At 37.6% G+C, this 26662-nt stretch overlaps 2 protein-coding genes across 4 annotated transcripts in view; one reads left to right on the forward strand and one right to left on the reverse strand.

The window, feature by feature from the left end:
* LOC132669333 (olfactory receptor 4M1) overlaps window positions 1-13632 on the reverse strand; it is a 130998-nt gene extending 117366 nt beyond the window's left edge. For all 3 annotated transcript variants that reach the window (XM_078448436.2, XM_078448437.2, XM_078448435.2), the window contains exon 1: window positions 13085-13632. The gene's annotated coding sequence lies outside the window, so the exon portion shown is untranslated. The remainder of the gene's footprint in view (window positions 1-13084) is intronic.
* On the forward strand, window positions 13269-14222 carry LOC132677421 (olfactory receptor 11G2-like). Its single transcript, XM_060629252.3, has one exon. It carries the CDS (start codon window positions 13269-13271, stop codon window positions 14220-14222), a length of 954 nt encoding a protein of 317 aa, XP_060485235.2.
* Window positions 14223-26662: the final 12440 nt, after the last annotated feature.

Below are 26662 nucleotides of genomic sequence, written 5' to 3' on the forward strand. Positions count from 1 at the left end.
GAGTCTACTGTCTGATCCTAACCAATCACATCACTTCCACATGTTAAATATATTCAACTCCTCCCCCAAATGTTCTCCCCTTATGGTATCAGGCATTAGTGCAGAATCTGATCACTTAAAATGATGCATGAAGCTCCTGGGTACAGTGACCTGGCAAGATAATTGCAATATTCATTTCTGTTTAAAACAAAGGAGGACTGGGGCACCTGATGACTTAGTTGGTTAAGGGTTGGACTCTTGATTTCGGCTCAGGTCATGACCTGCCAGTTTGTGGGTTCAAGTCTCATGTTAGGCTCTACACTGGTGGCACAGACATTGCTTGGGATCCTCTCTCTCCTGCTCTCTCTGTCCCTCCTCTGTTCATGCTCTTTCTCTCGCTCCCTCTCCCTCTCAAATTAAATACATAAACAAAAAAAATTTAAAAGAAGGGAGATAGTGTGGAGGTTCCTCAAAAAATTAAAAATAGATCTACCCTATGACCCAACAATAGCACTTCTAGGAATTTACCCAAGGGATACAGGAGTGCTGATGCATAAGGGCACTTGTACCCCAATGTTTATAGCAGCACTCTCAACAATAACCAAATTATGGAAAGAGCCTAAATGTACATCAACTGATGAAAGGATAAAGAAATTGTGGTTTATAGACACAACGGAATACTACTTGGCAATGAGAAAGAATGAAATATGGCCTTTTGTAGCAACGCAGATGGAACTGGAGAGTGTTATGCTAAGTGAAGTAAGTCATACAGAGAAAGATAGATACCATAAATTTTCACTCTCATGTGGATCCTGGGAAACTTAACAGAAGACCATGGGGGAGGGGAAGGAAAAAAAAAGTTAGAGAGGGAGAGAGCCAAACTATAAGAGACTCTTAAAAACTGACAATAAACAGGATTGATGGGGGGGTGGGAGGGAGGGGAGGGTGGGTGATGGGTATTGAGAAGGGCACCTGTTGGGATGAGCACTGGGTGTTGTATGCAAACGAATTTGACAATAAACTTCATATATTGAAAAAAAAAGAAGTGATTTGGTTTTTTTTAAGTATGAAATTTATTGTCAAATTGGTTTCCATACAGCACTCAGTGCTCATCCCAACAGGTGCCCTCCTTAATGCCCATCACCCACTTTCCCCTCCCTCCCACCCCCCATCAACCCTCAGTTTATTCTCAGTTTTTAAGAGTCTCTTATGGTTTGGCTCCCTCCCTAACTTTTTTTTTCTTCCCTTCCCCCATGGTCTTCTGTTAAGTTACACCTAAAAAACAAATAATCCAGTGAAGAAATGGGCAGAAAACATGAACAGACACTTCTCTAAAGAAGTCATCCAGATGGTCAACAGGCACATGAAAAGATGCTCAACGTCGCTCCTCATCAGGAAAATACAAATCAAATCCACACTCAGATATCACCTCACGCCAGTCAGAGTGGCCAAAATGAAAAAATTAGGAGACTATAGATGCTGGAGAGGATGTGGAGAAACAGGAACCCTCTTGCACTGTTGGTGGGAATGCAAACTGGTGCAGCCACTCTGGAAAACAGTGTGGAGGTTCCTCCAAAAATTAAAAATAGATATACCTTATGACCCAGAAATAGCACTGCTAGGAATTTACCCAAGGGATATAGGAGTACTAATGCATAGGGGCACTTGTACCCCAGTGTTTACAGCAGCACTTTCAACAATAGCCAAACTACAGAAAGAATCTAAATGACCATCAACTGATGAATGGATAAGAAATTGTGGTTTATATACACAATGGAGTACTACACAGCAATGAGAAAGAATGAAATATGGCCCTTTGTAGCAACGTGGATGGAACTGGAGAGTGTTATGCTAAGTGAAATAAGTCATACAGAGAAAGACAGATACCATATGTGTTCACTTTTATGTGGATCCTGAGAAACTTAACAAAGACCATGTGGTTTATAACGAAGTAGCTTTCTTAGCCTGTTTCCTCCTCATAAAAGTTTGGAGGCAGAGAAGTATCTTTTAAATTTGAACTGTCTCTGTTTTAGACCAAACTGGTGGTATTTCTCCCAACCAGCATCCTGATTTGCTTTTAAGACACTGGCAAGACTTTGAACTCATTTTATAATCCTGACATTGACACAATTTTGCATCTCATTTACAGCAAGATCAGCACCGTGGCTATCAGAAATAAGATATGGCTGCTATAGAAACTCTCTGTTTCACTGACCATGACTTCAACTTGGATTTTAAAGATCTGACCTTATCCTTTTTTTTCTACCAATGCTCCAGTACACTCAGAGAAAGCCATCCCATGCCACAGTTCTTAGAGTCATCATTGCTGCCATAATAGTCAAGTTCAGAAGCCACTTGCTTGACAAAGGCACTTAATTACAGCCAACAAGTGACAACTTATTTTTTATAGTTTTCTGACTTTTATTTTTTATAAAGGCTTTATTAAAATATAATTCACTTACTAAAAAATTTACCCTTTTGAAGTATACAATTCAGTGGTTTTAGTATATTCACAGAGTCATGAAACCATCATCACTGATTTTAGACCATTCTCAACATGACAAAATGAAACTGTACCCAACCACTAATCTACACTCTTTTTCACTGGCTTCTTTAACTTAGTATAATATTTTCAAGATTAGTATGATATTTTCAAAATCAGTATAATATTTTCAAGATTCATCCATGTTGTACATCCATCAGTACTTCATTCCATTTTTAAAAAAAAATATTTATTTAAATTCAAGTTATTTAGCATACTGTGTAGTGTCAGTTTTAGGAGAATTTAGTGATTCATCATTTACATATAACACCCAGTACTCATCCCAACAAGTGCTCTCCTTAACACCCATCACCCATTTAGCTCATCCCTACACCCTACACCTCCCCTCCAGCAACCCTCAGTTTGTTCTGTGTATTTAAGGGCCTCTTATGGTTTTCCTGCCTCTCTTTTTTTATAATATATTTCCTTCCTTTACCCTATGTTCATCTATTGTGTTTCTTAAATTCCACATATGAGTGAAATAATATATTTATCTTTCTCTGACTTATTTCACTTAGCATAATATACTCTAGCTCCATCCACGTCACTGCAAATGGCAAGATTTCATTTTTTTTTTGATCCCCAAGTAATATTCCATTGTGGCATGCATATATATATATATATATATATATATATATATATGTGTGTATATATATATATATATATATGTGTGTGTGTGTATATATATATACACACACATGCACATATATATAGCATGCATATATACATATGTATATATATATGTATACATACATATATATATACACACACACACATACACACACACAAACACACACCACCTCTTCATTATCAATTAATCAGTCAGTGGACATTTGGGTTCTCTCCATAGCTTGGCTATGGTTGATACTGCTTCTGTAAACATCAGGGAACAGGTACTCCTTTGAATCTGTATTTTGTACAGATACACCTTTTGATAAATACCTAGTAGTGCAATTGTTGGGTTGTAGGGTAGTTCTAAGCTTTAATTTTTTGAGGAACCTCCATACTGTTTTCCAGAGTGGAAACTGCACCAGTTTGCATTCCACCAGGAGTGCAAAAGTGTTCCCCTTTCTCTGCATTCCTTTGTAATGCCAGATAATACTCCATTGTACGGATATGCCACAACATTTCAGTTGTCTATTTATCTGTTGCTGAGCACGTGAATTGTTTTACTTTTTGGCTATTGTGAATAATGCTACCATGAAAACTCTCATGCAAGTTTTTCTGTGGACTCATTTTCTTTTTTTTTTCCAACTTTTTATTCACACATATTTCAAATTCTCTTGGATATATATTAGGGGTAGAATTTCTGCATCATATACTAAGTCTATGCTTAACATTTTGAAGAACTTACAAACTATTCTCCACATTGGCTATGGCATTTTACAATCCCACTGGGAATATATGATAGTCCAATTTCTCCATATCCTCGCCAACACCAGTTATTTTGAATCACTTGTTTTTTAGCCAAACTAGTGGGTGTGAATTGGCATCATTATAGTTTCAATTTGCATTTCCCTAATGAAAATGAGCACTTTTCATGTGCTTATTGACTACTGGCATATCTTCACTAGAAAACTATATAAATTCTTTGACCATTTTTAAAATGGGTTGTCTTTTTATTGTTGAGTTGTAAAAGTACTTTACATGTTCTGAATATAAGTTCCTTATCAGATATATGATTTGTAAATATTTTCTCCTGTGGGTTGTATTTTCACTTTCTTGATGGTATCCTTTGAAATACAAAAATTTCCCATTTTGAGTAAGTCAAATCTATTATTTCTTTTGTCTCCTGTGCTTTTAATGTTGTAAGAAACCACTGCCTAGTCAAATATTTGCCTAAACAAATACTTAAATTTATAATTTTTATCTATGAGTTTTATAGTATAAACTTTTGCTTTTAGGTATGATCCATTTTGAATTAATTTTTGTATGTAGTGTGAGATTGTGCATACGAATTTCATTCTTTTGCATGTGAATATCTAACTGTCCCTGCACAATTTATTGAAAACAACCCTATTAAATATTATGTCATTAAATACTACCTATAGATTACTAGAATTTTACTAGAATGGACAAGTTAGTAAGCACCGTGTTAAGCCACAAAACAAAACCAAAGTAGTCCCAAACTACCACTGTTGAGGATGTTTCCAGGGACTATTCCTGGCACCAACTTCTGCAACAGAAAGGTCCAGTCAGTAGATATAAAACCCTCAGATTAGGTGCGCCTGGGTGGCTCAGTCGGTTGAGCGCCGACTTCGGCTCAGGTCACGATCTCGCGGTCCGTGAGTTCGAGCCCCGCATAGGGCCCCTGTGCTGACAGCTCAGAGCCCGGAGCCTGTTTCAGATTCTGTGTCTCCCTCTCTCTGACCCTCCCCCACTCATTCTCTGTCTCTCTCTGTCTCAAAAATAAATAAACGTTAAAAAAAATTTTAAAAATAAATAAAATAAATAAAACCCTCAGATTATTGTAACACAAATAACTTAATATAAAGAAGAGATTACTAAGGTAATAAAGAAATGCCCCCCCCCAAAAAAAGAAAAGAAAGGAAACAGGGAATACTAAGCCGGAAATTGCATGAGCCAGATGCCACTCTTAGTTCTGGGGCAACAAAGGGGAAAATTTGGAATTATATATTTATATAATAAATATTATATAATCTATTTTTTTCTTTTGTCTCGTGTGTGTGTATACACACACACACACACACACACACACACACACATATATATATATATATACATATATATTTATTTATTTATTTATTTATTTATTTATTTATTTATTTATTTATTTCAGCTCTGAAGCTGAAAATCAGACTTCTCAGAAGGGGATACCAGCCACCTGATGCTGTGCTGATGTCACTAAAGGACAGCATTGGTGCTATTTATGCCAGTATTTTAGAAAAAAAACATGCATTTTACTAATATGGTAGAACTCTGCATCCTCACAGGGCTTTATCCCACCCTCTGTAGTTTCCAATAAACTATCCACTTCTTGCTTATCCAATCCAATGAGCATGATGTCATTGACATAGTGGGTTAGTGTGATGTTCTGCAGGATGTCTACCATTCAAGGTCTTATTGGACAATACTGTCATAGCAGATGGGAGGAACATAGCCATGTAACCTGTTCCATGTGAGTAGAAATTCTTTCTGATTTGTGTTTTTCTGATAATGTGGGAAAGAGCAGATCAGTGTCTACATAATATTTACTTAGATTATGTTAAGCTGCTCTTCAAAAATACATCTGGCACAGAAAATTAATCTCGACATGATCCTGGATATGGACCTGAGGCAGCCTGTCTGAAAGCTCTATCTCTTCCCAGCTAGTCTGAAAGCAATTCTGCCTCCTCAGGGAACTGGCAGGAGACATGCCCATCGATGCTCCCAGAGGCCTGCTGGCTTATCTCCATCTTAATTGCAGAGACTGAATTAGCCCTGTGATTTGGCTATAGACCCTCTCTACTATTTTTTTTACATTAATCCTCCCTGCCTACGTACCCACCCAGAGACTTGGCAGAGGCCCTTTCAGGGACCCAGCGAGAGAAACCTTGTCCCTGCATCTGGCACTTGTCTCAGCACCAGCCCTATGGACCATGGTCCTGAGGTGACTCCCCCATCCAAGGATTCCCCCATCAGAAAGGATCCACACCTGCCCAAAACCCTGCAAGCAGTCCTGACATCAAACTCCATTGCAGACCCAGCAGCAGCCACATGACCTGGCTCAAATCCCATACAACTACAATCCCACAAAACTGTAGAACTGAAGAACTAATAATTCAGTAAATTTCCAAAATACAAAATCAATATACAAAAAACAAGTTGTGTTTCTATACACTAAGATGTCCAAAAAAGAAATTAAGAAATTAACAATTCCATTCACAAGAGCATCAAAAAGAATAAAATACAAAGGAATAAATTTAACCAAGGAGGTAAAAGGTCTCTACACTTAAAACTGTAAGATACTGATGATAGAAATTGAAAGAGGCACAAATAAATAGAAAGATAACCCATGTTTGTGAATTGTAAGAATTAATATTGTTAAAATGTCCAGACCACTCAAAGCAAGCTAGTTAATGAAATCCCTCTCAAAACTCCAATGGCACTTTTCACATAAATAGAAAAAATAATCCTAAAATTTCTATGGAACCACAAAAGAGCCCAAATAACCAAAGCAATTTTGAGAAAGAAGAACAAAACTAGAAGCATCACACTCTCTGGTTCCAAGTTACATTACAAAATTATAGTAACCAAAACAATATGGTACTGACATAAAAACATACACATAGACCATTGGAACAGAATACATACCCCAGAAATAAAACCATGCATATATGGTCAACAAATCTATGATAAGGGTACCAAGAATACCTAATGGGGAAAAGACAGTCTCTTTAATAAAATGAAAAACTAGATATTCACATGCAAAAGAATAAGCAGACCCTCTCTTACACCATACCCAAAAATCAACTTGAAACAGATGAAAGACTTAAACAAAAGACCTGAAACTATAAAACTCACAGATGATAACATAGGGAAAATTTTCCTCATAATCTTACCAATGATTTTGGGGGTTTGGGTTTGATAAATAAAAAAAAAAGCACAGGCAACAAAAGCAAAATTTAGCAAGCGGACCTATATCAAACTAAAAGCTTTTGTACAGTAAGGGAACAATTAACTAAGATACAAAGACAACCCAGAGAATGGGAGAAAATATTTACAAACTGTTTATCTGATAAAAGGTTAATATCCAAGATATATAAGGAGCTCATACAACTATAAAACAAAGTATAAATACATATAAATAAACTTAAAATGGGCTCAGGATCTTTATAGACTGATTTCAAAAAAAGATATACAAATGGTCAACAGGTACATGAAAAGTTACTCAACATCACTAATCATCAGGGAAATGCAAATCAAAACCACAAAAGATACTTCATGTCTGTAAGAATGGCTAGTACCAAAAAGATAAGAGATGGGGTGCCTGGGTGGCTCAGTCTGTTAAGTGTCTGACTTCAGCTGAGTTCATGATCTCACAATTCTAGAGCTCAAGCCCTGCATCAGGCTCTGCACTGACAGCTTGAAGCCTGGAGCCTGGAGCTTGCTTCGGATTCTGTGGCTCCCTCTCTCTCTCTGCCCCACCCCTGATTGTATTCATATTCTCTCTCTCTCTCTCTCTCTCTCTCTCTCTCTCTCTCTCTCTCAAAAATAAATAAAAATTAAAAATAAAAATAAAAGGCAAGAGATAACAAGTGTTGTAAAAGAAAAGGGAGCCCTGGTTCATTGTTGGTGGCAATGCAAACTGGTACAGACACCATGAAAGACAGTATGAAGGCTCCTCAAAAAATAAAAAGTAGAATTATCATGTGATCCATCAATTTCACTTCTGGGTATATATGTGAAGAAAATGAAATCACTACGTCAAAAATATTTGCACTCCCATGTTTACTGCAGCATTACTCACAATACCCAAGATACAGAAACAAACTAAATTTCCATCTACAGATGAATGGATAAAGAATATATGGTTATATATATAATGGAATATTACTCAGCCATAAGAAAAAGGGAAATCCTGCCATCTGTGAGAACACAGGGGGACCATGAAGGTGTTATGCTAAGTGAAGTAAGTCAGACAAATACTGTACATCACTTGTATGTAGAATTTCAAAAATGTGAACTAGAAACAGAGAAAAGATTGGTGATTGCCAGAGGCTGTGAGGTAGGGGAAATGGGGAAGATGTTTGTCGAAGGATATAAATTTCCAGTTATAGAATAAATACATTTTGGATATCTAATGTACATCATGGTGATTACTGTCAACAACACCATACTATATAATTAAAGTTGCTAACAAAGTAGATCTTCACTGTTTTCACCACAAGAGAAAAAGGATATTTATGCAAGGTGATGAAGCTGTTAGCTAATATTATGGTGGTAATCATTTCACAATATGTGAATGTGTCAAATCAGTACATTGTATACCTTAAACTTATATATTGTTACTATATATTATATGTCAAATATAGCCCAATAAATCCAGTGAAAAAAATTTTAAGTAAAAAAGACTACACTGAAGTACAGATGTGAAACAAAGAAGAAATTCAGATAACAGGAGTGGATGCCAGAAAGAGGCCATCTCCCCAGTTTACACAACTGCAGCACACTGACCACCTTGCTCTTTTCCTGACATACTTAACATATTCCTAGCATCAGCTGTTCCTTCTGCCTGGAATCTTTCTTGATATACTCTTGGTTTCTTCCCTCACTTTTTCAAGCATCTGCTCAAATATTAGTATCTCCATTAGGCTTTGTTCAAGACCTTGTTTAAAATTACAAGTAATGGGGAAAAAAAGACAGTCTTTTCAACAAATGTTGTTGGGAAAACTGGACAGCAACATACAGAAGAATGAAACTGGACCATTTTCTTATACCATATACAAAAATAAATTCAAAATCAATGAAAGACCTGAATGTGAGACAGGAAACCATCAGAATCCTAGAGGAGAACATAGGTAGCAACCTCTTTGACCTCAGCTATAATAACTTCATCCTCGTCATGTCACCAGAATCAAGGGAAATAAAATAAAAATGAACTATTGGGACTTCATCAAGATAAAAACTTCTGCACGGCGAAGGAAACAATCAACAAAACTAAAAGGCAGACCATGGAATGGACGAAGATATTTACAAATGACATCAAATAAAGGGCTAGTACAGAAAACCTATAAAGAATTTAGTAAACTCAACACCCAAAAAACAAATAATCCAGGTAAGAAATGGGCAGAAGACATGAACAGACATTTTTCCAAAGAAGATATCCAGATGGCTAATAGACACATGAAAAGATGTTCAACATCACTCATCACGAGGGAAATATAAATCAAAACCACAGTAAGATACCACCTCACACCTTGTCAGAATGGCTAAAACTGACAACAAAAGAAACAACAGGTGCTGGTGAGAATGTGGAGAAAGGGGAACCCTCTTACACTGTTAGTGGGAATGCAAACTGGTGCAGACACTCTGGGAAAGAATATGGAGGTTCCTTGAAAAGTTAAAAATAGAACTACCCTATGACCCAGCAGTTGGACTACTAGGTATTTATCCAAAGGATACAAAAGTACATATTCAAAGGGGTACATGCTCCCCAATGTTTATAACAGCACTATCAATAATAGCCAAGCTATGGAGAGAACCTAAATATCCATTGACTGATGAATGGATAAAGAAGATGTGGTATATATATGCCATGGAATATTACTCCACCAGCAAAAAGAATGAAATCTTGCCACTTACAATGATGTGGATGGAGCTAGAATGTGTTATGCTAAGTGAAATAAGTCAGAGAAAGACAAATACCACATAATGTCACTCATATGTGGAATTTAAGAAACAAAACATATGAACATATGGGATGAGGGAAAGAGAAAAGGGAAACAAAACATGAGAGACTATTATGAGAACAAACTGCAGGTTGATGGAGCTAGTTGGGAATGAGATGGGCTACATGGGTGATGGGTATTAAGGGGGGTACTTGATATGATGAGCAATGGGTGTTGTATGTAAGTGATGAATCACTGAATTCTACCCCTGAAACTAATATTGCACTGTATATTAACTAACTAGAATTTAAACTAAACTAAAATACAATACAATACAATAAAAGTCCTGCCCTATTTCTGATCCATTCCATTCCCACACTATTCTTCTCAAATGAAAAAAACTATTGTTCATTTACTGATGTTGTTTGTCTTCTATTTCTTTCCTTACCCCCATTGAATTGTTCTATGTAGGTAGGAACTTATTTCTATTTTGTTTGCCTAGATATATTCCCAGTGCCTGGTAAGCACTCAATAAATATTTGTTAAATATCCTCATACCAGTTTTACCACTAATGGATATAATAAAATTGTGACTGAAACGTCTCTAACAATTTTTTTGAGAACTAATACTGACAAGCGAAGAATTTTCTTTCTTCAAAATAGAAACAGGGAATTCAAAGGTGCATGTTCATATTATAGTTATTCCAGAAAGCTCTATTACTATTTAATTAGTCCCCAGGAACATTTTGCAATGCCTATTTAGTAAAAGCATAAGAGAAGAACCTAGTTCTGCAATACACCAATCCTCAGGGAATAGTAGGGCCTGGGATTTCATTGGAGATAAATAAAATTCAAAACAAGCTCATCTGTTGAACAAATACTTTACAAATATCACGGGAGAGAGTCCCAAATCTCAAAAGACTATGATGCAAAGAAATAAATATAGATCATACCTTCATCTAGGCTTTATCTTAACCATAAACATGAGTTTTGCAGCTAGGGAGAAAAAATCTTTTAAAATTTACTCTTTGCAATTCATGGCAGGTTACCACCTGTATTCTTCAACTGTTCTAAAGTTCCTCACAGGATTTTCACACTCTGGTAGTATTTTATTTCCCCTCTCACATTTATTTTTCTTGGTACATATCCAAGGAGTGAGTTAAAATTGTGTTCCCTATTACAAATGCTGAGTTTTCTGCAGAAATGGATTTGCTGGCAAGTGCTTTCTGTTTGCTCTGAAAATAAAAATATATGATTAGAATAAACTTCAGATGGAAAAGTATTAAAATATTAATTTTTCTCTTGTTTACCCCAGCATAGGGAAATATATTTATCTAGATTTCTTATCCCTTTAAAATACAGATAAGTATTATTTACAAGAGGGGCCTGAGGATTTTGTGTGAAAATGTATAATTAATAAACTACTGGAGGTAGGTGAATGATGAATTCTGTTGCTTGTTCAACAGAGAAAATATACCAAATCTATGATTCCACTGATATACTATCTAGATCATATATTGCTCTCAATCTTACTAATATGCCTTGATTTTATGTGAAATAATTTCCTTTAATGACAAAACCATTCAGCATCTGTGTGCTGTTTCTTGCATTTATAGGTTCTTCTTTGGATTTCGACTTTATACAGTTAGTATTCCCAAAAAATACTGTAACAGGAGACACAAATAGGGTGAGTATTGATACTGATTTGATATACCACTGTTAGTGTCCCACTGTCAATCAAAATCTTAATTAAAATGGCTTAGAGTAAGATACCAATGTATCAGGACACAGGCCAGAGTAAAAAGGACAAAAATAGTTTTAAAAATTCAGTTGAATGAGTTATGCAGATAACCACTAAGACCCAATAGGTATATTAGAGAGTCTTTTCTTCATAAGAATGCAGCACAATAATTTGTGGGCATCCCATTGGTAAGAGTATTTTTGAAACATAAGAATATTAATGCCTGTTACATTAATAGTAATATTATGCTTTTTGTCTTTGCTTCTGCATATTTTGTCCTCACTATACATAAGTAAAATTTAAATGTAGTTAAGTTAAAGGAATTCTATTTTTCATTTCTAGGTGAATGGCCAAGACTCACAAGTTCCATACCTTGCTGTCTCTATACAAAATGATGCTTAATTCTTTCTCAGATCCTATACAACAAACTCAATGAGAAAATCATACCATTCTTCAGGATAAAAATCCTAAATAAACTTTTTTTTAAATCTTACTAGGGGTGCCTGGGTGGCTCAGTCGGTTAAGCATCCGACTTTGGCTCAGGTCATGATCTCACGGTCCGTGAGTTCGAGCCCCACGTTGGGCTCTGTGCTGACAGCTCAGAGCCTGGAGCCTGTTTCAGATTCTGTGTCTCCCTCTCTCTCTGACCCTCCCCCGTTCATGCTCTGTCTCTCTCTGTCTCAAAAAAATAAATGTTAAAAAAAATTTTAATCTTACTATATATTCACAACAAATCAAGGGAGACACTGTCTTCCAGGACAGGGGGAAAACACACACACACACACACACACACACACACACACACACACACACACAAACTTCTGTAATTGGAGAATTTCCTCTACCTGCTCTATACTGCCATATGACATGATAAGATTGCTATGGAAAACAAATGGACTGAACCACCAGGTTGCATTCAGACTTGACACAGTCTACACAGCCCCATGGGCAACAAGTATACATAAAAAGCAGTCCTTCCACATTAGATGCCAAATGTGATAGCCAAGAGTAGATTTCTAAGGAAATAACACATGTACAAGTTAAGCTGTGATTCAACAACAACAAACTGGGAGGACTTTTAGGTGCCAAAGTGTAAGGCTTTTCCCCATGCTATGAAGCTCAATCCAAGAGGCTGGATAGAGAGAAAGCATTTTTTATGTACCAAACATGCCTGTCTAGTCATGTAGTGAATCATCTATGGTGGAACCAGAGAGCCATTTTGGTCATCACTTGACAACAGCACAAACAAGTACAAAAAGCAATATTCCCTGTGCCCTTTCACTTTCTATCTCAGTGAGAAAGAACTTTTTGGAATGTCTTAATATAAATAGGACTTCATTTGCTGTTCTTATCAACATTACTAATTCCAATAAATTAATTTTACATTATTCTTTAGAAAGAAATATCAATTTTGCACTAATATGTAATCCAGTCTCCTGACCCAGTTTAATGATAGTCCCACACCATGTTTTTATTTATATTATTACTTACATCTTATCAAAATGAAGTCATGCTTTGGAGAACATGTTGTGATGATCACAGCTTTGTTGCTTAACAGAAAGCTCATGGTTTGTTACTTTATCAAAAAATGGTCAAGAATTTGGTGTTTTCTGAGAGAACCAGCATACTCCATTAAGAGTGCTATAACAAAGTCATCTCCATGTCTTCCAGACCAATGAATGTGTCCGGCACAGAAACCACCAACTCCGTTAGCCACTTTATCCTCGTGGGCTTTCCCTCAAGCCCAGAAATGCAGCTCCTCTACTTCGGGCTCTTCTCAGTAGTCTACACGCTGACTCTCATGGGGAACGCAGCCATTGTCTGTGCAGTGCGGTGGGAACGGCGTCTTCACACGCCCATGTACATCCTCTTGGGGAATTTCTCTCTCCTGGAAATATGTTATGTCACCACGACCGTCCCTAACATGTTGGCCAATTTCCTGTCCTCAAGCAAGTCCATTTCCTTTGTGAACTGTTTTGCACAGTTCTACTTCTTCTTCTCTCTGGGGTGTGATGAGGGTTTCTTCCTCTGCATCATGGCCTTTGACAGGTACCTTGCCATCTGTCGTCCTCTGCATTACCCACGCATTATGACGAAACAGCTGTACACTGGCCTTGCCATCTTTGGCTGGTCGTGTGGGTTCGTCCTCTTCCTAACCCCAGTTGTTCTCATTTCACAGTTACCCTACTGTGGCCCAAATACCATCAACCATTTCTTGTGTGATCCTGCCCCATTGATGATGCTGTCCTGTTCTGAAGACACCACAACACAGTTCATTTACTCTACTTTCAATGCTGTTTTCATGATTGGAACCTTTCTCTTTGTTCTTTGTTCCTATGCTCTGGTGATTGTGGCTGTGCTAAGGATGCCCTCAGCAGCAGGCAAACGCAAGGCTTTCTCCACTTGTGCTTCTCATCTGGCAGTGGTGATCCTGTTTTTTGGCTCTATTATGGTGATGTATGTTAGTCCCAGATCAGGACACCCAGTGCAAGTGCAGAAAATTGTGACCTTGTTTTATTCTGTGATAACACCCCTCTGTAATCCTCTAATTTACAGCCTAAGGAACAAGGAAATGAAGACTGCCCTAAGGAAAGTCTTTAGGACTGAAATACCTGCTCATAAAATATAAATCAGAAGTCACAGTGAACTATGTTCCTACTGCAACCTATCTTAATAAGATATGAACAAGATACTTTTCTAGAGAATTCATTAATTTTGGTTAGGAAATTGTTACAATAAAGCCCACCATGATCTTTTTTTTAACTTTTTAAAAAATTTATTATTTTGAGAGAGGCAGAGACAGGTGAGTAGGGGAGGAGCAGAGAGAAAGGGAGAGAGAGAATCCCAAGCAAGCTCCACACTGTGAGCACAGAGACTGAAGGGGGACTTGAACTTATGAAACTGTAAGATCATTACCTGAGCCAAAACCAAGAGTCAGATGCTTAACCAATTGAGCCACCCAGGTACCCCAAGCCCATCATCATCATAAATAACCCTCACTACATGATGGGATAGTTTTAAGAAATTAAATTGTTTTAGGAACTCTTTTTATATAACTGAGTTTCTAAGGAAGTATAAATCTAGTTTGTACTTCAGAATTGGAGCACAAGATAAGGGTATAACATGGTCATAAATTTCTTTGGGAGTTAACACTATAAACAAATTCTTCTCCACTGGTAGTTACTGAATAAAAGGAAGGATATCTGTATGAGAAAGTCCAACTTTGCAGGTATGATCTTATCACTCTACCTCCAAAGAATGATGCATGCTTTTACTTAAGGATTTTTTTCTAAGATTTGATTTAAATTCAAGTTAGTTAACATATATGTAGTATTGGTTTAAGGAGTAGACCCCAGTGAGTCATCACTTACATATAACACTCAGGGATCATCCCAACACGTGCCCTCCTTAATGCCCATCACCCATTTAGCCCATCTCCCCACCCACCTCCCCCCCCAGCAACTCTTAGTTTGTTCTCTATCATTAAGAGTCTCTTATGGTTTGCCTCCCTCTCTGTTTATATCTTATTTTATTTTTCCTTCCCTTCCCCTATGTTCATCTGTTTCATTTCGTAAATTCCACATATAAGTGAAATCATATATTTCTTTCTCTGACTTATTTTCCATAACAATATACTCTAGCTTCATCCATGTAATTTCAAATAGCAAGATTTTATTCTTTTTGATGGCTGAGTAATATTCCATTCCACACACATTACACACACACATATATACCACCTCTTTATATATTCATCATTCTATGGGAATTTGGTTTCTTTCCATAATTTGGCTATTGTTGATAGTGCTGCTATAAACATTGGGGTGCATATGCCCCTTTGAATCAGTATTTTTGAATCCTCTGGAAAATACCTAGTAGCGCAATTGCTGGGACATTGGGTAGTTCCATCTTTAACTTTCTGAGGCACCTCTACACTGTTTTCCAGTGTGGCTATATCAGTTTTCCTTCCCACCAACAGTGTAGGAAGGTTCCCCTTTCTCCACATCCTCCCAACATCTTTTGTTTCTTGAATTTCTCATTTTATCCATTCTGACAGTTGTGAGGTGGTATCTCACTGTGGTTTTGATTTGTATTATCTGATGATGAATGATGTTGAGCATCTCTTCATGTGTTTGTTGGCCATTTGTATATCTTCTTTGGAGAAGTGTCTATTCATGTCTTCTGCCAGTTTCTTAACTGGATTATTTATTTTCTGCGTGTTGTGTTTGATAAGTTCCTTATAGATTTTCGATACTAACCCTTTACCCAATGTATCATTTGCACATATCTTCATCCATCCCATAGGCTGCCTTTTAGTTTTGTTGATTGTTTCCTTCACTGTGCAGAAGATTTTTATTCTGATCAAGTCCCAATAGTTCATATTTGTCTTTATTTCCCTTGCCTCTGGAGATGTGTCTAATAAGAAGTTGCTACAGCCAAGGTCAGGAGGTTGCTGCTATGTTCTCCTCTAGGATTCTGATGGCTTCCTGCCTCATATTTAGGTGTATCACCAATTTTTGAATTCATTTTGTGTATGGTGTAAGAAAGTGGTCCAGTTTCATTCTTCTGCATGTTGCTTTCCAGTTCTCTCAACACGATTTGTTGAAGAGACTGTCTTTTTTCCATTGGATATGCTTTCCTTCTTTGTCAAAGATTAGTTGGCCATATAGTTGTGGGCCCATTTCTGGGTTCTCTATTCTGTTCCATTGATGTGTCTGTTTTTGTGCCAGTACCATACCGTCTTGATGAAGTCCAGAATTGTGACACCTCCCACTTTGCTTTTCTTTTTCAACACTACTTTGGCCTTTTGGGATCTCTTCTGGTTCCATACAAACTTTTGAATTATTTGTTCTAGTTCTCTGAAAAATCCTAGTGTTATTTTGATAGGGATTACATTGAATGTGTAGATTGCTTTCAGTAGTATAGACATTTTAACATTATTTGTTCCTCCAATCCATGAGCATGGAATGCTTTTCCATTTCTTTGTGTCTTCTTCAATTTCTTTCACAAGTGTTCTATAGTTCACACAGTACAAATCTTTTACCTCTTTGGTTAGGTTTATTCCTAGGTATATTATGGGTTTTGGTGCAATTGTAAATGGGATTGATTCCTTGATTTCTTTTTCTGCTGCTTCATTATTGGTATATAGAAATGCAATCTATTTTTGTATAATGATTTTACATCCTGTGGCTTTTCTGAGTTTATATATCAGTTCTAGCAATTTTTTGCCAGTGTCTTTTGGGTTTTCCATGTAGACTATGATGTCATCTGAGAAGAGTGAAAATTTGACTTCTCCTTACCAATTTGGATGCCTTTTATTTCTTTTGTTGTGTGATTGCTGAGGCTAAGACTTCCAGCATTATGTTGGACAACAGTGGTGAGAATGAACATCCATGTCATCTTCCTTAGGGGAAAATCTCTCAGTTTTTTCCCATTGAGGAAGATATTAGCTATGGGTCTTTCATATATGGCTTTATTTTGTTGAGTATGTTCCTTTTTTCCCCTACTTTCTTGAGGGTTCTTAACAAGAAAGGATACTACTCTTTCTCAAATGCTTCTTCTGCACCTGTTGAGAGGATCGTATGGTTCTTATCCTTTCTTTTATTAATGTGATGTATCCCATTGATTGATTTTCAGAAACTGAACCACCCCTGCAGCCCAGGAATAAATCCCACTTGATCATGGTGAATAATTCTTTTAATGTACTATTGGATTCAATTTGCTAGTATCTTTCTTGTTGAGAATTTTTTGCATCCATGTTCATCTGGGATATTGGTCTGTAATTCTCCTTTTTAGTGGGACCTTTGGTCATGAAACAATAGCCTTAGCTGGGTAGTAAGTAGTCAATCAGAGAGCACTCAAAATAAGAATTAGGAATTTTGTGACTATTGCTTATCTCTAGTAGGATTAAGATAGATGCTAAATGTAAAGAGCCAGGCAATAGCCAGGATTTAACTTCCTTTCCTGAAAATCTAGTGTGAATTGACTATTTTTAGAACCACATTTTATTTCACTATTTTTTCTGTGTGGCATATTTAAGTATTACCCAAAATGCCTCTAAAGATCATCTAGTCTTTAAAATATATAATCACAATTGTTGGTTTTAACATACATTTTATTTTAACCGTTAGCCATCTATTTTTTTTTCTGGTGTAACTCTCTAAAATGTAATAAAAGGCAATAGAAAAATAAGATGCAATATACAGAGCCACATTTACAGCCTTCAGAAAGAGATCCCTTCCACAAAGTGAAAATGTAACTGTAACTGGATGTCCTTTAGGAAAGAACCGAGGATTTGAGGTAGTCTGGACCTAGAGCAGGAGGATTTCTGAGGGTTTAATAACAAAAGAGAGGTTTTCTTTGTTCTATTTCACAGAAGCAAAGTGAGTTGAATGACTGGCAGTTGCCTGGACAAATTACTAATATAAGCAATAAACCTTAATTAAGAACTCATTCTAAAATATCTTTAATATAGTTCTATGATGGTAATACTTTTTTGATTATTTTAATTATGATTCCCCTCCAGGGGCTTATGGTTTATTCACTCTATGGTCATCGACATTTCTTAGCAGATTGAAAAAGAGATGAAACTGTGTGGTAATTAATAAAATGTGCTGTTGGTTCTTTCTAAATGTGTGTGGTTTGTGCACTTATAATCAACTTTGAGTTAATAATTAACTAATAAGCTTTACAATGAGACTTCCCAAACCCCAGGAACACTTTCACCTACTATTTCAGGTTGCTGCCACTTATGGAATGAAATCCAACTTATTTAGTAAATTTTGCTGAATTTAGGATTTTATAAATTAAGAATATAGAGATAAAAAATTTGAAATTTTTGTCTACTTTTTCTAATTTAGTTTAATAGATGAACTATTTATAAGGAGACAAAGTCTATCCTACTCAATATATGATTTCTTGTCTTCATAATTTCCCTCACACACCTCAACCACTACCAAAGAGTTGCATTATTTTCAAACCATACAATAAATTCTTACCTCCTCAAATACAGAGGATAACCTTGCAGCCTCCTTCATTTATTTCAACAATACGCACTAATATTTGAGCATTTATAGCTGCTAATCACAGAGATAAACCACATATATATTATCTTCAAATTTTCCAAAATATATTTTTTTTGGCCCCAGAACCTCTTTTTTTTAGTATGAAATTTATTGTCAAATTGGTTTCCATACAACACCCAGTGTTCATCCTAACAGGTGCCCTCCTCAATGCCCATCACCCACCCTCCCCACCCTCCCACCCCCCCACCAACCCTCAGTTTATTCTCAGTTTTTAAGAGTCTCTTATGGTTTGACTCCCTCCCTTTTTTTTCATTCAAAGTATTTTAAGCGAATAATCCATGTGAAATTAATAGAAAAGAGTGGGAAGGGGTCTTCTCAATTAAAAAAAAAAGTCCTATATTTAAATAAAGCAAATAATGGCTTACAACAAACTAAGCTAATCTGTGAAGTCTTCAAGAACATCATAAGCATTATAAATCCCCAAAATAAATATTTTAGGATGGAGCTATATCCACTTTTGACAGGATAACTCCTTTCCCCCAAATCACCCATTAGACTATTTCACTAAATATTTTTGAAAACAGTCACTTTACCTATTATATGCAACAACCCTCTAGAGCAGGTTATTATCCATGTCAAATTTTAAAGATTGGGAAACTGCAAATGTAAAGATATACCATGTTCATGGATTGGAAGAATTAATATTGTTAAAATGCCCATGCTATCCAAAGTAATCTAAAAATTCAGTGCAAATCCTATCAAAATCACAACAGCATTTTTCACAAAACTAGAGCAAATAATTCTAAAATTTGCATGAAATCATAAAATACTTTGAATAACCAAAGAAATCTTAAAAATAACAAAAGTGGTGGTATCACAATCCCAGACTTCAAAATATACTACAAAACTATAGTAATCAAAACAGTATGGTACTGGCACAAAAATAGACACTTAAATCAATGGAATAGAATAAACAGACGAGAAAATGAACCCACACTTATGGGGTCAATCTATAAGAAAGGAGGCATGAATATACAATGAGAAAAACAGCTTTTTCTATAAGCGGTGCTGGGAAAACTGGACAGTTACATCCAAAAAAATGAAACTGGACCACTTTCTTGCACCATACACAAAATAAAATCAAAATGTATTAAAGACCTAAATGTGAGAGCTAAATCCATAAAACTCCTAAAAGAAAATATAGGCAGTAATTTCTTTGACATCAGCGTTAGCAACATTTTTCTAGATAGGTCTCCACAAGCAAGGGAAACAAAAACAAAAATAAACTTCTGGGCCTAGACCAAAATAAAAATCTTATGCACAGCACCTGAAACCATCAGCAAAGTGAAAAGGCAACCTAATCAGCTGAAGATATTTGCAAATGATACATTCAATAAGGAGTTAATATCCAAAATAAAGAACTCATACAACTCATACCAAAAAAAAAATCCAATTTAAAAATGGACATAGGAGAGGGAAGATGGCGGCATAGGAGGACGCTGGGCTCACCGCGCGTCCTGATGATCACTTAGACTCCACCTACACCTGCCTAAATAACTCAGAAAACCGCCAGAGGATTAGCAGAATGGAATCTCCGGAGCCAAGTGCAGACAGGAGGCCCACAGAAGAAGGTAGGAAGGGCGGCGAGGTGGTGCGCGCTCCACGGACTGGCGGGAGGGAGCCGGGGTGGAGGGGCGGCTCGCCGGGCAAGCAGAGCCCCCGAGTCTGGCTGGCAAAAGCAGAAGGGCCGGACGGACTGTGTTCCGACAGCAAGCGTGACTTAGCGTCTGGGAGGTCATAAGTTAACAGCTCTGCTCGGAAAGCGGGAAGGCTGGAGGACAAAGGGAGGGAGAGCTGCTGAGCCCCCAGACGACAGAGCTCAGTTTGGTGGGGAACAAAGGCGCTCGCCAGCGCCATCTCCCCGCCCATCCCCCAGCCAAAATCCCAAAGGGAACCAGTTCCTGCCAGGGAACTTGCTCGCGCAGCGCAAACACCCAACTCTGTGCTTCTGCAGAGCCAAACCTCCGGCAGCGGATCTGACTCCCTCCTGCTGCCACAGGGCCCCTCCTGAAGTGGATCACCTAAGGAGAAGCGAGCTAAGCCTGCCCCTCCTGCCCCCGTACACCTTGCCTACCCACCCCAGCTAATACGCCATATCCCCAGCACCACAAGCCTGGCAGTGTGCAAGTAGCCCAGACGGGCCACACCACCCCACAGTGAATCCCGCCCCTAGGAGAGGGGAAGAGAAGGCACACACCAGTCTGACTGTGGCCCCAGTGATGGGCTGGGGGCAGACATCAGGTCTGACTGCAGCCCCGCCCACCAACTCCAGTTATACACCACAGCACAGGGGAAGTGCCCTGCAGGTCCTCACCACTCCAGGGACTATCCAAAATGACCAAACTGAAGAATTCCCCTCAGAAGAATCTCCAGGAAATATAACAACAGCTAATGAACTGATCAAAAAGGATTTAAATAATATAACAGAAAATGAATTTAGAATAATAGTCATAAAATTAATCGCTGGGCTTGAAAACAGTATAGAGGACAGCAGAGAATCTCTTGCTACAGAGATCAAGGGACTAAGGAACAGTCACGAGGAGCTGAAAAGCGCTTTAAACGAAATGCAAAACAAAATGGAAACCACGACAGCTCGGATTGAAGAGGCAGAGGAGAGAATAGGTGAACTAGAAGATAAAGTTATGGAAAAAGAGGAAGCTGAGAGAAAGAGAGATAAAAAAATCCAGGAGTATGAGGGGAAAATTAGAGAACTAAGTGATACACTAAAAAGAAATAATATACGCATAATTGGTATCCCAGAGGAGGAAGAGAGAGGGAAAGGTGCTGAAGGGGTACTTGAACAAATTATAGCTGAGAACTTCCCTGAACTGGGGAAGGAAAAAGGCATTGAAATCCAAGAGGCACAGAGAACTCCCTTCAGACGTAACTTGAATCGATCTTCTGCACGACATATCATAGTGAAACTGGCAAAATACAAGACTAAAGAGAATATTCTGAAAGCAGCAAGGGATAAACGTGCCCTCACATATAAAGGGAGACCTGTAAGAATTGTGACTGATCTCTCTTTTGAAACTTGGCAGGCCAGAAAGGATTGGCACGAGATCTTCAGTGTGCTAAACAGAAAAAATATGCAGCCGAGAATCCTTTATCCAGCAAGTCTGTCATTTAGAATAGAAGAAGAGATAAAGGTCTTCCCAAACAAACAAAAACTGAAGGAATTCGTCACCACTAAACCAGCCCTACAAGAGATCCTAAGGAGGGACCCTGTGAGACAAAGTACCAGAGACATCACTACAAGCATAAAACATACAGACATCACAATGTCTCTAAACCCGTATCTTTCTATAATAACACTGAATGTAAATGGATTAAATGCGCCAACCAAAAGACATAGGGTATCAGAATGGATAAAAAAACAAGACCCATCTATTTGCTGTCTACAAGAGACTCATTTTAGATCTGAGGACACCTTTAGATTGAGAGTGAGGGGATGGAGAACTATTTATCATGCTACTGGAAGCCAAAAGAAAGCTGGAGTAGCCATACTTATATCAGACAAACTAGACTTTAAATTAAAGGCTGTAACAAGAGATGAAGAAGGGCATTATATAATAATTACAGGGTCTATCCATCAGGAAGAGCTAACAATTATAAATGTCTATGCGCCGAATACCGGAGCCCCCAAATATATAAAACAATTACTCATAAACATAAGCAATCTTATTGATAAGAATGTGGTCATTGCAGGGGACTTTAACACTCTACTTACAGAAATGGATAGATCATCTAGACACACGGTCAATAAAGAAACAAAGGCCCTGAATGATACATTGGATCAGATGGACTTGACAGATATATTTAGAACTCTGCATCCCAAAGCAACAGAATATACTTTCTTCTCGAGTGCACATGGAACATTCTCCAAGATAGATCATATACTGGGTCACAAAACAGCCCTTCATAAGTTTACAAGAATTGAAATTATACCATGCATACTTTCAGACCACAATGCTATGAGGCTTGAAATCAACCACAGGAAAAAGTCTGGAAAACCTCCAAAAGCATGGAGGTTAAAGAACACCCTACTAACGAATGAGTGGGTCAACCAGGCAATTAGAGAAGAAATTAAAAAATATATGCAAACAGATGAAAATGAAAATACAATCCAAACGCTTTGGGACGCAGCGAAGGCAGTCCTGAGAGGAAAATACATTGCAACCCAGGCCTATCTCAAGAAACAAGAAAAATCCCAAATACAAAATCTAACAGCACACCTAAAGGACATAGAAGCAGAACAGCAAAGGCAGCCTAAACCCAGCAGAAGAAGAGAAATAATAAAGATCAGAGCAGAAATAAACAATATAGAATCTAAAAAAACGGTAGAGCAGATCAACGAAACTAAGAGTTGGTTTTTTGAAACATAAACAAAATTGACAAACCTCTAGCCAGGCTTCTCAAAAAGAAAAGGGAGATGACCCAAATAGATAAAATCATGAATGAAAATGGAATTATTACACCAATCCCTCAGAGATACAAACAATTATCAGGGAATACTATGAAAAATTATATGCCAACACACTGGACAACCTGGAAGAAATGGACAAATTCCTAAACACCCACACTCTTCCAAAACTCAATCAGGAGGAAATAGAAAGCTTGAACAGACCCATAACCAGCGAAGAAATTGAATCGGTTATCAAAAATCTCCCAACAAATAAGAGTCCAGGACCAGATGGCTTCCCAGGGGAGTTCTACCAGATGTTTAAAGCAGAGATAATACCTATCCTTCTCAAGCTATTCCAAGAAATAGAAAGGGAAGGAAAACTTCCAGACTCATTCTATGAAGCCAGTATTACTTTGATTCCTAAACCAGAGACCCAGTAAAAAAAGAGAACTACAGGCCAATATCCCTGATGAACATGGATGCAAAAATTCTCAATAAGATACTAGCAAATCGAATTCAACGGCATATAAAAAGAATTATTCACCATGATCAAGTGGGATTCATTCCTGGGATGCAGGGCTGGTTCAACATTTGCAAATCAATCAACGTGATACATCACATTAACAAAAAAAAGAAGAGAAGAACCATACGATCCTGTCAATCGATGCAGAAAAGGCCTTTGACAAAATCCAGCACCCTTTCTTAATAAAAACCCTTGAGAAACTCGGGATAGAATGAACATACTTAAAGATCATAAAAGCCATTTATGAAAACCCCACAGCTAACATCCTCCTCAATGGGGAAAAACTGAGAGCTTTTTCCCTGAGATCAGGAACACGACAGGGATGCCCACTCTCACCGCTGTTGTTTAACATAGTGCTGGAAGTTCTAGCATCAGCAATCAGACAACAAAAGGAAATCAAAGGCATCAAAATTGGCAAAGATGAAGTCAAGCTTTCGCTTTTTGCAGACGACATGATATTATACATGGAAAATCCGATAGACTCCACCAAAAGTCTGCTAGAACTGATACATGAATTCAGCAAAGTTGCAGGATACAAAATCAATGTACAGAAATCAGGTGCATTCTTATACACTAACAATGAAGCAACAGAAAGACAAATAAAGAAACTGATCCCATTCACAATTGCACCAAGAAGCATAAAATACCTAGGAATAAATCTAACCAAAGATGTAAAAGATCTGTATGCTGAAAACTATAGAAAGCTTATGAAGGAAATTGAAGAAGATATAAAGAAATGGAAAGACATTCCCTGATCATGGATTGGAAGAATAAATATTGTCAAAATGTCAATACTACCCAAAGCTATCTACACATTCAGTGCAATCCCAATCAAAATTGCACCAGCATTCTTCTTGAAACTAGAACAAGCAATCCTAAAATTCATATGGAACCACAAAAGGCCCCGAATAGCCAAAGTAATTTTGAAGAAGAAGACCAAAGCAGGAGGCATCACAATCCCAGACTTTAGCCTCTACTACAAAGCTGTCATCATCAAGACAGCATGGTATTGGCACAAAAACAGACACATAGACCAATGGAAGAGAATAGAAACCCCAGAACTAGACCCACAAACGTATGGCCAACTCATCTTTGACAAAGCAGGAAAGAACATCCAATGGAAAAAAGACAGTCTCTTTAACAAATGGTGCTGGGAGGACTGGACAGCAACATGCAGAAGGTTGAAACTAGACCATTTTCTCACACCATTCACAAAAATAAACTCAAAATGGATAAAGGACCTGAATGGGAGACAGGAAACCATCAAAACCCTAGAGGAGAAAGCAGGAAAAGACCTCTCTGACCTCAGCCGTAGCAACCTCTTACTCGACACATCCCCAAAGGCAAGGGAATTAAAAGCAAAAGTGAATTACTGGGACCTTATGAAGATAAAAAGCTTCTGCCAGCAAAGGAAACAACCAACAAAACTAAAAGGCAACCAACGGAATGGGAAAAGATATTTGCAAATGACATATCGGACAAAGGGCTAGTATCCAAAATCTATCAAGAGCTCACCAAACTCCACACCCGAAAAACAAATAACCCAGTGAAGAAATGGGCAGAAAACATGAATAGACACTTCTCTAAAGAAGACATCCGGATGGCCAACAGGCACATGAAAAGATGCTCAACGTCACTCCTTACCAGGGAAATACAAATCAAAACCACACTCAGATATCACCTCACGCCAGTCAGAGTGGCCAAAATGAACAAATCAGGAGACTATAGATGCTGGAGAGGATGTGGAGAAACGGGAACCCTCTTGCACTGTTGGTGGGAATGCAAACTGGTGCAGCCTCTCTGGAAAGCAGTGTGGAGGTTCCTCAGAAAATTAAAAATAGACCTACCCTATAACCCAGCAATAGCACTTCTAGGAATTTACCAAGGGATACAGGAGTACTGATGCAGAGGGGCACTTGTACCCCAATGTTTATAGCAGCACTCTCAACAATAGCCAAATTATGGAAAGAGCCTAAATATCCATCAACTGATGAATGATAAAGAAATTGTGGTTTATATACACAATGGAATACTACGTGGCAATGAGAAAGAATGAAATATGGCCTTTTGTAGCAACGTGGATGGAACTGGAGAGTGTGATGCTAAGTGAAATAAGCCATACAGAGAAAGACAGATACCATATGGTTTCACTCTTATGTGGATCTTGAGAAACTTAACAGAAACCCATGGGGGAGGGGAAGGAAAAAAAAAAAAAAAAAGAGGTCAGAGTGGGAGAAAGCCTAAGCATAAGAGACTGTTAAAAACTGAGAACAAACTGAGGGTTGATGGGGGGTGGGAAGGAGGGGAGGGTGGGTGATGGGTATTGAGGAGGGCACCTTTTGGGATGAGCACTGAGTGTTGTATGGAAACCAATTTGACAATAAATTTCATATATTAAAAAAAAAATGGACATAGACCTAAGCAGACATTTTTCCAAAGAAGACATACAAATGGCCACTAGAAACATAAAAACATGCTCAACATCACTATCAGGGAAATGCAAATCAAAATCACAACTAGATTTCACCTTACACCTGTCAGAGTGGCTAAAATCAAAAAGTGTTGGTGAGGATGTGGAGAAAAAGGAACACTCATACAGTGTTAGTACAGGCACTGTGAAAAATAAATGTATTTTCCTCAGAAAAGTAATAATAGAAATACCATATGATTCAGTAATTCCACTACTGGGTATTTATCCAAAGAAAGTGAAAATGCTAATTCAAAAAGGTATATGCACCCCTATATTTATTGCAGCATTATTTACAGAAGCCAAGATATAGAAGCAACTTATGTGTCCAACGATAGACAAATGGAAAAGGAAGATGTGGTATAACAATGGAGTATTATCTAGCCATAAACAGAATGAGATCGTGCCATTTCTGATGACAACATGGATGGACCTAGAGGGTATTATGCTAGCTAAAATAAGTCAGAATGAAAAAGACAAATGCCATATGATTTCATTTATATGTGGAATCTAAAATAAACAAAAAAAACAAAAACACAAATGAGACCTATAAATACAGTGAACGAGCTGATGGTTGCCAGAGTGGGGTGGG

This window comes from Panthera onca, chromosome B3 (assembly GCF_046562875.1).
Source record: "Panthera onca isolate mPanOnc1 chromosome B3, mPanOnc1 haplotype 2, whole genome shotgun sequence".
NCBI classification, from domain to species: domain Eukaryota; kingdom Metazoa; phylum Chordata; class Mammalia; order Carnivora; family Felidae; genus Panthera; species Panthera onca.